The 12,553-nt window shown below is 42.0% G+C and overlaps 2 protein-coding genes and 1 long non-coding RNA gene across 3 annotated transcripts in view; 2 read left to right on the top strand and 1 right to left on the bottom strand.

Moving 5' to 3' along the window:
• The first annotated feature begins 1,073 nt into the window (after positions 1-1,073).
• Positions 1,074-4,595, top strand: LOC118105507 (neurogenic differentiation factor 4). Its single transcript, XM_035153363.2, has 2 exons — positions 1,074-1,227; positions 2,885-4,595. Exon 2 carries the CDS (start codon positions 2,891-2,893, stop codon positions 3,887-3,889), a length of 999 nt encoding a protein of 332 aa, XP_035009254.1. The 5' UTR covers positions 1,074-1,227; positions 2,885-2,890; the 3' UTR covers positions 3,890-4,595.
• A 38-nt stretch (positions 4,596-4,633) lies between these two features.
• Positions 4,634-10,923, bottom strand: LOC118105508. The gene is made up of 3 exons (XR_004695127.1): positions 10,827-10,923; positions 7,032-7,099; positions 4,634-5,344 (listed from the first exon to the last, which is right to left on the bottom strand). It is a non-coding gene; the product is annotated as an uncharacterized LOC118105508 (long non-coding RNA).
• Positions 10,924-11,006: 83 nt separating this feature from the next.
• The window catches only part of LOC118105505 (zinc finger protein 385A), a 31,824-nt gene continuing 30,277 nt past the window's right edge, over positions 11,007-12,553 (top strand). The window contains exon 1 of the mRNA XM_035153357.1: positions 11,007-11,441. Within this exon, the coding sequence (XP_035009248.1) occupies positions 11,429-11,441 (13 nt within the window). The 5' untranslated portion in view covers positions 11,007-11,428. The remainder of the gene's footprint in view (positions 11,442-12,553) is intronic.

Genomic DNA, 12,553 nt, shown 5'->3' with positions numbered 1-12,553 from the left:
GAAATGTTTTGAGCTTTATGGAGTCACTTCTTGTGGCCTATGAGGTTATTTCTATTTCTAAGGTCCAACAAACACTTAATCTCAAGAACTCTAACAGGGCAGAGACATTCCAGTGTTGTTTTTGTGAAAACACTAAATCATTGACAAACAGTGAGATTTGTGTGACAACGTGGACTTTCCAGCTTAAGTACTTGCTTAAACCAAGTTATCATCTGAAATAAGCAATACATTTTACAACTTTTAAAACTGAAAGACAAGTGAATACATTAATTCAATGTGTCTCCTTGGCCAACATTTAAAAGGGGCATGAGGCTTTAAGCTCCAGAGAGGAGGGGGTGAAATGAGTCCCAAAGTCATATTACCCATGTCTCTGCACACCTCCTGTGACCAAACTCTAACCGTGGGGTCAGTGCTTCCTCCTGGGTGACATGAACTTGCTCAGCAGCCTGTGTATCTCGGCAGTGCAGAGGGATGGATGGCTGGAAGAGGGGATAGAGCGAACACCTGCTCACACGCAACTTCAAGCTGTCACATACAGTTAGGCTCAGCCGACTGAGCGCGTCTCGCCTCTGCTCCATGCAAACGTATTGCGGATTTGGCGGCCGCCCCCGCAAAGCAACAAAGACACAGCACGCGCGCGCACACACGCACACACGCACACACACACACACACACGCGCAAACACACACAAATACACCTTAACCATAGTTACTACTTGGCTAAACCTTGATCTGAACCTAACCTTAACCTAAACCTAACGTTAAAAAAAACCTAACCTTAATTTACCCTTAACTTAATCCTTAACTTAAACCTTACCTAAACCTAGCACAACCCCTATTCTTAACTTTAACCTTAAACATGTTTTCACGTTAACATTTTATGATTTACATTATGGGGATTGTTTCCCCCCCACAAGGAGGACATGTCCCAATTGCGTGTAAACAGATTTAGGTCCCCACAACATGAGTAATACATGGAACACACACACACACACACACGTACACATACGGGCGGCACACAGCGGAGCCTCGAGCGCCACGGGCCGGCCACGCGCGCGAGCTCAGGCGCGTCATCCTCGCAGCTGAGGGGGGAGGAGCTTATTTAACGCGGAGGTTAAAACCTCCCGCAGAGTGACCCGCACTGACACAGTGACAGCAGCAAAGTGCGGCGCCACTTCATGGACACAGAGAAAACTTCTTTAATAAGTTCTGGAACTCATCAGCTCAGGTAAAATTGACCTATTATTCATTTATTATATCATCTACTATTTATATTAAAGAGAGGATGGAACTTATAGCTATACATGTCTTTAACATTTCAGCTTTATTAGTTTTTACATTCTTCTTTACTTTTTAAAAAGCCTTACAGCTTTGGTTTCCTAAAGTCAACAGGCCATGAATGAATTCATCTCATGAAAAAAGAAAAAATGCATAAAAGGATTATCTTAATATGCTTCAGACGCCATTTAGCAAATAGCTGCTCACGCACGCAATCTGTGGCGAGACATCATTTTTTCAGGCTCTTTGGAAAAAGTCTATTTCAATTCAATCTGAGTCCTGTGTCACTGATCTGGGGGATGTCGATCTTTCATTTAATCCCATGGTCGCCGCTTCATCCGCGTAGCAAATCCTGCGATGGCCCAGATTGGAGTCCTGTCAGTGACTTTATCCCGCAGGGGCATTACCATTTCACAAGGTGACCGGGATTACCCCCAGAGAGAGGGTGGGGGTGGGGGGAGCAGAGGGGACCGCAGATAATATCCATATATAAAGAAAAACACTAAAAACAAATAGATAAAAAGGTGAAAGGTTTCGACCAATCAGAAGTGCCTATGGCTGAGGAGGGAACTGTCCGGTGCTGAAACAGAAAATTGAATTAGACTCCAAGTCAGACTCTATATTACATACTATTATTTAGTTTAGCACAATAGTTTCTGTAACTTTCCTGTATCATGAAGCTCTAACTCATTGTCTTATCCAAACGGCCTGCAGAGAAATACTCAATCATGTCCTTTTCCATTGGCCTCAAAATATTCTAGTCAAATTTAAACAAATTGGGTCTTAAGATACTTTATTCTATAAAATACTCAACTAGTGTAAGTTTTCAGTTACAGAGAGCAAACCTTATGCACTTTAATAACCCTACAGAGTCTAAAGTTAAGGAGTTAATAACTTAAGTGCAGATTTTATAAATCTTCCAAACGCCTTTTATAAAATGACAGACAAATGATTCTTATAAATTCATTATAAGTAACAACCCTTCACATAAAAACCACTGAAGAATATTTATTGTTGTTTGATTTATACTTAACTGAACACCACTGGTGCTTCAGCTTGGTGTAAATTTACATTGTGATATTTGACCTCATTATTGTATCATCACACTAGATTAAAAACAAAACTTTAGGACAGTTTGTAATCAAAGTTTTTTTTATTATTTCATATTTCATCAGCATCATAAGACATGCTCTGTGCTTTTTGTGAAATCTAACTGAGGAAGGTAACTAGTACCTGTCAGATAATGTAAAAAGTAGAGTAGAGGAGAATAATTTGATTGAATTGTGCTTATGTGAGACCAGCTGTTGGAAAGTTGCAAAAACCTGCATAATTTTTATGGTATAATATATAAGTATAATAATACAATACTAAATTTACATCGTACCACTCTGCACGGCAGATATCCTGTAACACCATACAACTAAATCAATTTATAGTGGGATATGCATTTTTCATATTGTCCCCAGCAACTTAATCCACAGATTAAGTAAATACAGAGAATACAAAAACACAAAGGGTTTACTGTGCTGATAGAAACCTTGAATGACATTTATGTCTCTAGATTTTCTAAAGTCTTAATCTGTAATGTTTTCTCTTTTATTTTTTAGATTACTATGATGATTAAACCGTATATGAGACAAGGTGAGGGAGAGGAGGCCGTCAGCCCTCTGCAGTGGACAGATGAAGACATGAGCTCACCTGATGGAGACGCGTCAGTCTCATCACATCACTACAGAGAATGTGAAACAAACCAACAGGACAGGGAGATGGGGAGCGAAGATGTGGAGGAAGACGATGATGACGAAGAGGAAGGCCAGGAGGATGAAAACAAGTCCAAACGACGAGGGCCCAAGAAAAAGCGCATGACCAAAGCTCGGCAGGAACGTTTCCGTGCTAGGCGCGTAAAGGCTAACGCCAGGGAGCGCTCACGCATGCATGGTCTGAATGATGCTCTGGAGAGCCTGCGCACCATCATGCCCTGTCACTCCAAAACCCAGAAACTGTCTAAGATCGAGACGTTACGACTCGCCCGCAACTACATCTGCGCTCTGTCCGAGGCCCTGGAGGGGGGCGTGTCCACGGAGAGCAGGGCTTTCATGGAGACGCTGTGTAAGGGCCTCTCGCAGCCCACCTCCAACCTGGTGGCGGGCTGCTTGCAGCTGGGACCTGGTACTGGCGGCGGGATGAGGCCTGAGGACAGACATGGTGTTCGGGCACCACCTACTCCTCTTGGTGGTGTGGTGAGCTACTCCTCTCCGGGTCTGCCCAGTCCGCCGTATGGCACTTTTGACTCTGCTCACCTGCTTCACCTGAGGGCGATTAAAGGAGGAGCGTACGAGAATCACTCGCCACACGAGTATAACGGCGGTGGTGTGGGGACCCCTCCGTATGACGGCCCTCCTACGCCACCTCTGAGCATCAGCAGTAACCTGGTGCCCAAACAGGAGCCTTCACCTCATTACCCGCCCACACACCACTACTCCCCGTCCCCTTTGGACCAGGGCCTGTATCAGCCTCAGAGCAGCTATGACGTACACTTAGAGGGGGCATACGACGCCTACCATCCACCGCACATGCCCCCCCGACATATGACCTCCATCTACAGAGACTGAGGAGGGTCAGCAGAGTCAACACATCAGTACACCCTGGCTGATCGAGTCCAGTCTGAACACTGACGTCTCTTGGACGTTAACACAGAGGGATCCATCTTGACTGCTTGTTGGTTTCAAATGTGTGGAGAACTTGTTCTGCTGAACCTGACCCAAACCAATAATGGTTTTTAAAAACTGATGACCAAAAAAAAAAGACTCCACAAGTCTAAACAGGAAATCTTGCTTCGGCCATTTTGACCAGATGTTCTGTTACTGTAATATCAGCACTTCTTCTGTAGCTTTGGTACCATCAGATATTCTACATAAATTAAAGTATTTTTTATTTATTCTCTAATTTAATAATGTGTATATGGAATTTTGTTCTGATGTGTCTGGTTTTCCTTTTGTATACGTTTGTGGTCAGAGCTTCTTTTTTCTTTGTTTCTTAGACTGAAAATGTGTCTCTTGCATTATCTTTCGTTTGTGTCCACTCTTCTTTGTTAGGTATTTTTATTTTGCACTCTACAGGTAGATGCCCTAGCATGACGTAACTGATTTTTGGAAGGTGTCTGCTGGAGGGATGGAGAGAAGTTTAAAAATAGCATTCTCAGGATAACACTGTGAAAATCGAATTTCCAATAGATTTTGTATTGGATACCATGTCTTTGTCTTTTTCATTTTGTTTCTTTTGGAAAAGTTGATGTTGATTAAAATATTAAAAATTCAATTAGTCCATGGATTCTTTTGTAGATAGATAGATAGAGAGATAGAGAGATGGAGAGAGAGAGAGAGAGAGAGAGATTTTTATCAACCATCAACACTGAGGGATCCTGTTTACTCGCTTCATTCTTCCTCTCCACAGATCTCCGGGGTTTAACTGCACTAATCCTTCGCCCGTCTTTTAATGAAAGGGCGGATGTGCGAGGCAGGATTGTAAGATAAAGATTTATGATTAACATGGCCGCTCGGTCAGACAGACTTCCTTCTTCACTGACACTGGGGGTAGTATATTAATCCTGATCTGGCATCCACTCAGACCACAGTTTAGTTGTCACACATGTAATAAACATGCCTGTACATTTATATGCATAACCTTTCAAACACATGTAAAGACAAATCAGGGACATGCAAATATTTTACAACTAAATCAAACTGCATAGGAGATGCCAGACTGTCCCCTTTATTTGATTGAGAAGCAGCATCTAATGATTAAAAAGTAATGGGGAAACATTTGACAGAAACAGGTGAAAAAATTTGCAAATAATAAAGCTTGAAAATGTACTGTAAAAGTAGAGAAGACTAAATGTAAAAGTGGAGAAGACTATTAGAAAAAGTTGCAAAGATCTCACCCAATTGAGAAGAGCCACTTGTTATGATCGATGGTGCACGTTGGTCAGTGTGAAGGCCACCCACTGAGAGGTCAGTCCGAAGGGGTCACAAGGTCACACTGGGTCAGGGCTCTCTGGTGGGAATGGTCTGAAAGGGTCATGGTCATCAGTTGCATCATCATTTAGTTGGTATAAGTTTACATTTCTGTACAATCTGTCCATGTGAAACAGTGGATGTTGGGTGAGCATAATGTTAGACGTTGTATTCTGGATAAAGTGGTCATAATCCTGATAAACATGCTGATGAACATCCCGCGCTTGACCTGCAATGGGAGAAATATACAGCTTTGTTTTCACAAGGATTAGTATAAGCCAGTGTGTGTGTGTGTGTGTGCAGTGCATTTGCACTACTAACTTGAAGCAGCAGGATGAATAACAAAAACAGCTCTTTGGAGACCCTCGATTATTCCCCAGATACCGTCTAGCATATTGTTTTTGCAGCCACATGATAGATAGCGGAGACATTTTTTTAGGGTGAAAAAAACCCCATTTGTCTTTTGAAAGAGGGACTTTTGCACCCAATACAAAGAGAGGGGTTTATTTGGCCTTTTTGACCCTTGACCCCTGTGATTGTGACTCTTATCTGAATGAGCCCACGATGGCAGCAGAGCTATATATCTCATGTGCTACTGCTATGTAGGCCAGGGACACTTATGTAAAAGAGATAGTTAATCTCAGTGAGGCAGTTCCTCGAATAAACACGAGACATTTGGAGCATCTTATCTTATGGATCTGTAAAATTTTAAAGGACAATAATTATTTGGGAATTGGTACAGTGCCAAATACCTGCATTTAATAGCTTTGGTCTTTCAGTTAGAGCAAAGCAGGTAAATTAAACAAGCAAAAACATAAAATTCGTCCACAGGCAGGGATATAATTCAACATATAAGGAGAAAAAAGTTTCCAAAAATAAATAAACAAGGAAAAACTGTTTACTTGGGTTTAAATGGAGCAGATCTCTCAGGGGAAATGTATGTTTATGGAGTGCAGTCTATATGTGTCTTTTATCTTGCATGCATCATGTGCACATGGCCATGTAATTTGGGATAAAACATTATTAAGCAGTTGATCGGAGCTCAGTGTCTGAATGGATGCATTAAGTCACTAATCCTGAGGGGAGAGGGGCAGCGGGGGCAGCACTTCTTCATCTCTGATACTCAAAAGCCTGCAGTTATTGTGCTCTTAAAACAAAACAGAGCAGCACGCAGTGCTTAACACTAAGGTAACAATAAAAGTCAATTAAAAAAAATGCTAAATCAAGTTCAGGAAATTGGGCCAAAATCTACGCGTGACCTGACTGTCCGAGGAAGCATTCGTCAGAAATAAATCTGTAGATTAGGAGAGTGGAATCACACTGCCACCAAGCGGTGAAAGTAAAACCACTGGTTGGATGAAATATGAGCATTTAGCCACTAGGGGTCCCCATAACACAACCATACCGCAGTTGAGAGGTCAGACTGAGGCCTTCTGTATTGGAAATACAGTGAAACGCTGCTTTATCGGTCTGGTCGTCTGCAGATGATATCTGATTAAGATTCAGTCTGTTAATCATATTTCACTGGAAAAACCCACAGGCCTCACAGAGAAAATCACATGTCTGTCATGAATGTTGCAGTGTCGTGATGGTGCCGGTAGAGAGTGAATGAAACACCGTTTGCTGAGCGCTCATCTGTTAAAGCAGTGTGAGTGAGGAGTGGGAATAGAATTAACCTATTTACATGTAAACTGGTTGATGGAGTGTGTTTGGATGTGAATAATCAGGCTAATGAAGGTACCTGGGGACTCGGCTCCATCAGAAGTCTGCATGCTGTCCTCTCCATCCAGCCAGCGATCGTATCAAACTCTGTAATTATTTACCGTGAAAGGACATGAAAAGGGATTAATCAAGGAAATCTGACTGATTAAATCTTCAAAAGCAGCACTGAAATGCGAGGCCTAATAGGGAAGAGGGACGGAGGGAAGATGGTGCTCTTATCCTTGAGATGGAAAATGGAAGAACAAAAACAAACAAGCCTCATCAGGACTGCTGACACAAAGGGAAGAGCAGGAGCCAAACAACACAACTGGCACCATATGGAGTAAAACTCATGTTGGAGTTTAACGTTATTGTTTGCTAAATTTCTCTTTGAGTCTGTGAGACTCTACTCTCTTTCATAGATTATGAGACAAATGATGTGTTCAAGGACGATGTCGATGTAAAACGTAGAATCCAACACTCAATTGTTTTAGTTGTACAAGAAAAAGAAAGAGCTTAATTGTTCGTACCATCTGTCAACACAAAGTTTATTGTCAATGCGACTTCTTCAGGGATCAGATATGAAACAGCAGCAGCTTTATATTGAAGCCACACACTGTAACGACTAATTGAAAAAGAAGTCACTGATATAAACATTCATAAAATGAGAAAGACAACATATCAATGGAAAACTAGAAGGGTACTCTGAGAGGCTGACTGGCCATTTAACACCACATTGTATGCATTGTGATCTCTCACACACACACACACACACACACACACACACACACACACACACACACACACACACACACACACACACACACACACACACACACACACACACACACACACACACACACACACACACACACACATATATATATATATATAATTTCCATACATAATATTTGCTTCATATTAACACAAGAATGTTATTGATTGTAAAGAAAACACGGTGTCAACTGAGGAACGACTGAAGACCATAAATGTCAGATTATTGACCTTGTATGTCCCTGCCTCAGTGTTTGTATGGTTATGTTTATATATAGTGAGACAAATGTCAACATAGGAAAACAGTGAGGTGAAGAGAGCGCCAGGAAAAATGTAACTGCGTGTTTGTGGCCCGGCAGCCGTTCAATTTGCTGCTCGAGTGAGCCGTTCTGTCGCTCCAAACTGCTCCACGTGTCGAGGGTAATGGAGACGTATGCAAACATTGATGAGCCACATATAGATCAGAGAGAGACTTTATGATTGTAATGGTGAGAAGTCTTGTAAATATCGTACTGCAAAGAGAGAGTGAGAGAGAGAGAATAGTTTAGAGAGAGAACGACCCTGAGGGTGTGTGTGTGTTTGTGTGTGTAACTGTATGCTCTTGGTGAAATGTGCTTACTACACCAGTTTGCTGTCCTTCCCCACAGTCCCTTAACTTGACCCCTATGAGGTGTGTTGCCAGAAGGTGTTTGTGTCTCTTAGTGTGTGTGTGTGTGTGTGTGTGTGTGTGTGTGTCTGAGTCCATATTATGTAAATGAAATGAACGAGAAGCCAGGACGGAGCCATCTCTGTTTTTACTGCACACATTAAACACTTGGTTTAATGTTTCATTTACACGAGAGCCCTTCACACACTGGACGTCAGTTAACTGTCCATACCGCTTTGATGGGCTGCACTTAACCCTACAGTCGCTCTCCATATTCTGTAACACAGTAGAGCTGAGGCTTCAGAGCACATCAGAATTCGACTGACATTTAGTCGACATTGCGCCATGCGTCAATCTCACCTCGGCCCTCTCGTCCTGATCCTCAACCTAATACTTTCCTACCTCTCTGAAACGACACTTGCAAGCACATTTATGATATCCGATCCCAATTAAAGCCTTAAATGGAAGCAAAGGAGGAATCAACATGTTCACACAAGAGGCTCCCACAGTATCATGTTTGTGAATTTTGTGCAACTGTGTCCATATCACAGCCTTTCACATTTATCCTCCATCACCCCAGCTATCCCAGGGCCTCACGTTGGCCATTTCGTTGGACGACAAACTGAAACACGCAATGGTTCTCTGAGTGTTTGGGACTTGCAGTGGATCAGGAGGCTGTTGTCCTCAGAGATCTGCTAGAGATTAGATAAAAAAAAGACACCAAATCACTGTGACCAGATTTAGAGGGTCCCAAACTGTTATTTGAGAGATGTCTAGAAACATCTAAACAGGAAAGAAAGAAGACAAATGAAAGGACTTCATATTTGGAGAGGACATTGGAATATATAATTAAATGCTGCACTAATAAATATTTTTATATTAACAGTAAAATAACTGTATATATATGAAGGGACTTGCTAGTAATGAAGCATTGCATTAGTTCATTCGTCAGTCACTCACCAATCACAGCCCATTCTCTCAACAAAGCGGTCCGTTTAAATACGACCTCCTCCTCACTGATCCCTGCTCGGCTACACTGCCACTCACGCCCTGCTGCCAGCAACGTTGCCTCCAAACTTGGTTGTGGTAAATGGTATTCATCTTGAACAAATATATCCTGCCTGCTACGCCCACTGGGAGGTTTTGCATGTGTTCCCTGTTTTATCTTAGCATGCTGCGTGGCTAATCCAGGGAACAGCCAAAGAATGGAGCCACCCGCGCCAAGCATAACTGTGTTCCCAATGTGCAATAAATGGTTAAATCATGACAAAGTGTTCCTGACTGAAGTGAGGAATTATCACCAAACTCTTCCCTTCAGCTCTGTGGAGAATTTCAGCGTCTCTCAGCAATTTACTTTGATTTTACAGCCCATTACTTGTATGTTAATAGAAGCAGCTGTTTACAGCAAAATTGACAGTTCTGTGTAAATTGATTTCGTGCTCAGTGATTTGCAACTTTCCCAAAAGGAAGGAAAAACACCCAGAGATATTTAATAAATAGATAAAGATACAGCCAGATGAAGTATCTGATACTTGTCTCACAGTATCTGTTATTCTAGATAAAGGTAGGGCAGTGAGGGCAGTGGAAACACCAGGGACGATTCATGATTCTAGGTATAGGTTTATACATCACCAGAAGTCAAGGCTGATTGGGTGATTGGATAACTACAGGTGTAGGTGTCCCCAATAAAGTGCTCGGCCAGTGTTGATTGTTAAATAAAGCCATTTTGGTAAAACCTAAAAATATTTTTTTCCCTTCAAAGTTTTGATTAAAGCTAATTGCTTTTTCCGACCGATCAAAGTTACTTTAATTTTGTCTTTTACTCTGTAATTGTAGTATTGATGAGTTGTTAAATAGTAGAGTAAATAAAACAATAAAAGCACAATTGTAAAGTAAAAACTGGCCAGATTTACAACCACAGGGCTAAACGATTATGAAATCATCCATAGAGACAAGTTTTCCTGATACATACATTCCCACATGTCTGTTTGTTTGCAAGCAGAATGACACAAACACTACTGAACAGAATACTGGGAAACTTGTGGGTCAGGAAAGAAGTCATCACATTTTGGTGCGGATCAGGGGGCAGGATTTTCTGTCCACTTTAAATGCTGTGAGATTTTCAACATTTTCATTGATTTCTTTGGGAATAATTCATGGATCTTGATGAGGCATGTTTAGTGGACTGATACTTATGAGTGTGTGAATCCAAATTAAAATCATGATCTAGTTCATTTAAATGTGGGCCTTGATGGAGATATGTCCTTTACTGAGAGCCATTCTAGTTGAGTCACGGTTTAAATGGTTTCATGACTACGGCACATTTCACATTAGAGACACAGACTGTTTTACACAGGCATAAGAACACAGTTTCAAAACAAATCAAATAAAGGCACATGTTTTGCTTTACCTCACCATATCAAGATATTATTCCTCTCCTTCGTGTTGCTCAAGTTTCCACAACTTCCTCCTCTTCCTCAACAACACAAACTCTCCAACCTTCTGATCCGTCACCGTGTCCCACCCCCCGCCACCCTGCCCCTCCCGCTCCTTACATTCTCTCTCCGCCTGCATCTCCCTCCTTCCACAGTTGTCCTCACATATTAAGTTCCCCCAGTCCTGAGAAGCAGAACAAGCCTGTGGAATCTCGTGCACTTGTTTCTTTCAGTTCCCTGGAAAGAGTTGGCAGCATGGGGGAAAACGGAGAGAGGAAGTGATTGTGAGGAAGATGAAGAAGCTGAACATCCAGACGCCTGATGTTTGATGCAGCTGCTGTTGTGAACATGTGGCTGCCTGCACAGAGACTTTCCCTCTCCACCCTCCAGCTGACTGGTCTGAGCTCTGCACTCATGTCGCTCTGTGCTTCTTCATTCATCTCTCCCCATTAACGTGCGCGTACGGTTTCCGTTCAAAGAGGACCTCTGCCTGTTTTAACTCAACGCTGGCTGACACACTGACCTCTGGAGTGTCTACTGGACAGGGTATCTGGATCATCTGGAGGAGAACAGAGGAGACCAATGTGGGGCTCAGGTAAGATCATAACCGACTACTGAGCAAAGCACAACCACCCACCACTGTGAGCATTCCCCCTTTGATCACTTTAAAATGAAGCGAGGAGCCGGATAATCCCTGATCTTCTCATTATTGCAATATTCAGAGCAGAAATAAAGAGCGAGTGACAGTCTTAACATGGGGCTTTGAAGGCTTCTCTCTCTTTGATGAGAGTAAGGGCAGTCTCCTGCAAACATCAGCACTCAGTCAGTCAGATAACACTCTGCATTTAGACCTGGCCTGACCCCCGACCTTTAACATACATCATCGCTCCGATGCAGGGAAGGAATGATGGAATGAAGGGAGGGGGAACAGGGGAAAATGGAGAAAGAAAGTTATATTAGGCCTGAATAAGGAGGGCATTGTCTGTCCACTTTAAGGCTAGGGGAAAAAAGTGCAAGAACGTAACCTCAGTGGGATTGCTGCTGGATTCAAAAAACACAACAAGAAAACTGCAAAATAAGGAGCAAACTTTCCCTGAGGACTTGTAGTTGGTTGAAAACCTGCCAGGACAGTAAAGGGAGCTGTGATTTCATTGTGCAGGTCCTTACACTTTAGGTTTCAAATGATTGTGCAGTGTCAGCATAGACTGCTGATAAAAAGCAAACGTTTTTTTGTTTTTGCAGGTTAATTAGTTTGAGGTTCTTTGCCTCGAGCATGAGGAATTTTTATTAGGTCATATATGTTGAAATGTGTCTGGTTATAATAAAGAAGCAACTAATTTGAGCAATAACATGGTCATATGAGGTTTGCAAAGGAATCCATCAGGCATCATGATTAAGTCATCAGTGGCTTTCATGAAACATTCATTTTGTTAAATTGCTTCCTGTAAAACGACTCATGTGGAAAATTATTTTGAAAAGTTTGACGAAACAAACTTATAAGAAATCTTGATTCAAGGTCACTTACTAGCGTTTCGATGAACTTTCAACCACTCTCCCTGCTTTCCTCAGCAGATGGAGTTGACTCCCCTCATGAAACCACATTTAAATTCACTAGATCCATAAATTATTCTCACATAAATCAACAAAAAGTCCCGTCTCACAATGATAAAGAAATTGAAGAAAAAATCCTATATCGGCCCCATGATC

Source organism: Hippoglossus stenolepis, chromosome 3, assembly GCF_022539355.2.
Source record: "Hippoglossus stenolepis isolate QCI-W04-F060 chromosome 3, HSTE1.2, whole genome shotgun sequence".
Classification (NCBI taxonomy): domain Eukaryota; kingdom Metazoa; phylum Chordata; class Actinopteri; order Pleuronectiformes; family Pleuronectidae; genus Hippoglossus; species Hippoglossus stenolepis.
This window is presented reverse-complemented; position numbering and strand designations above follow the sequence as displayed.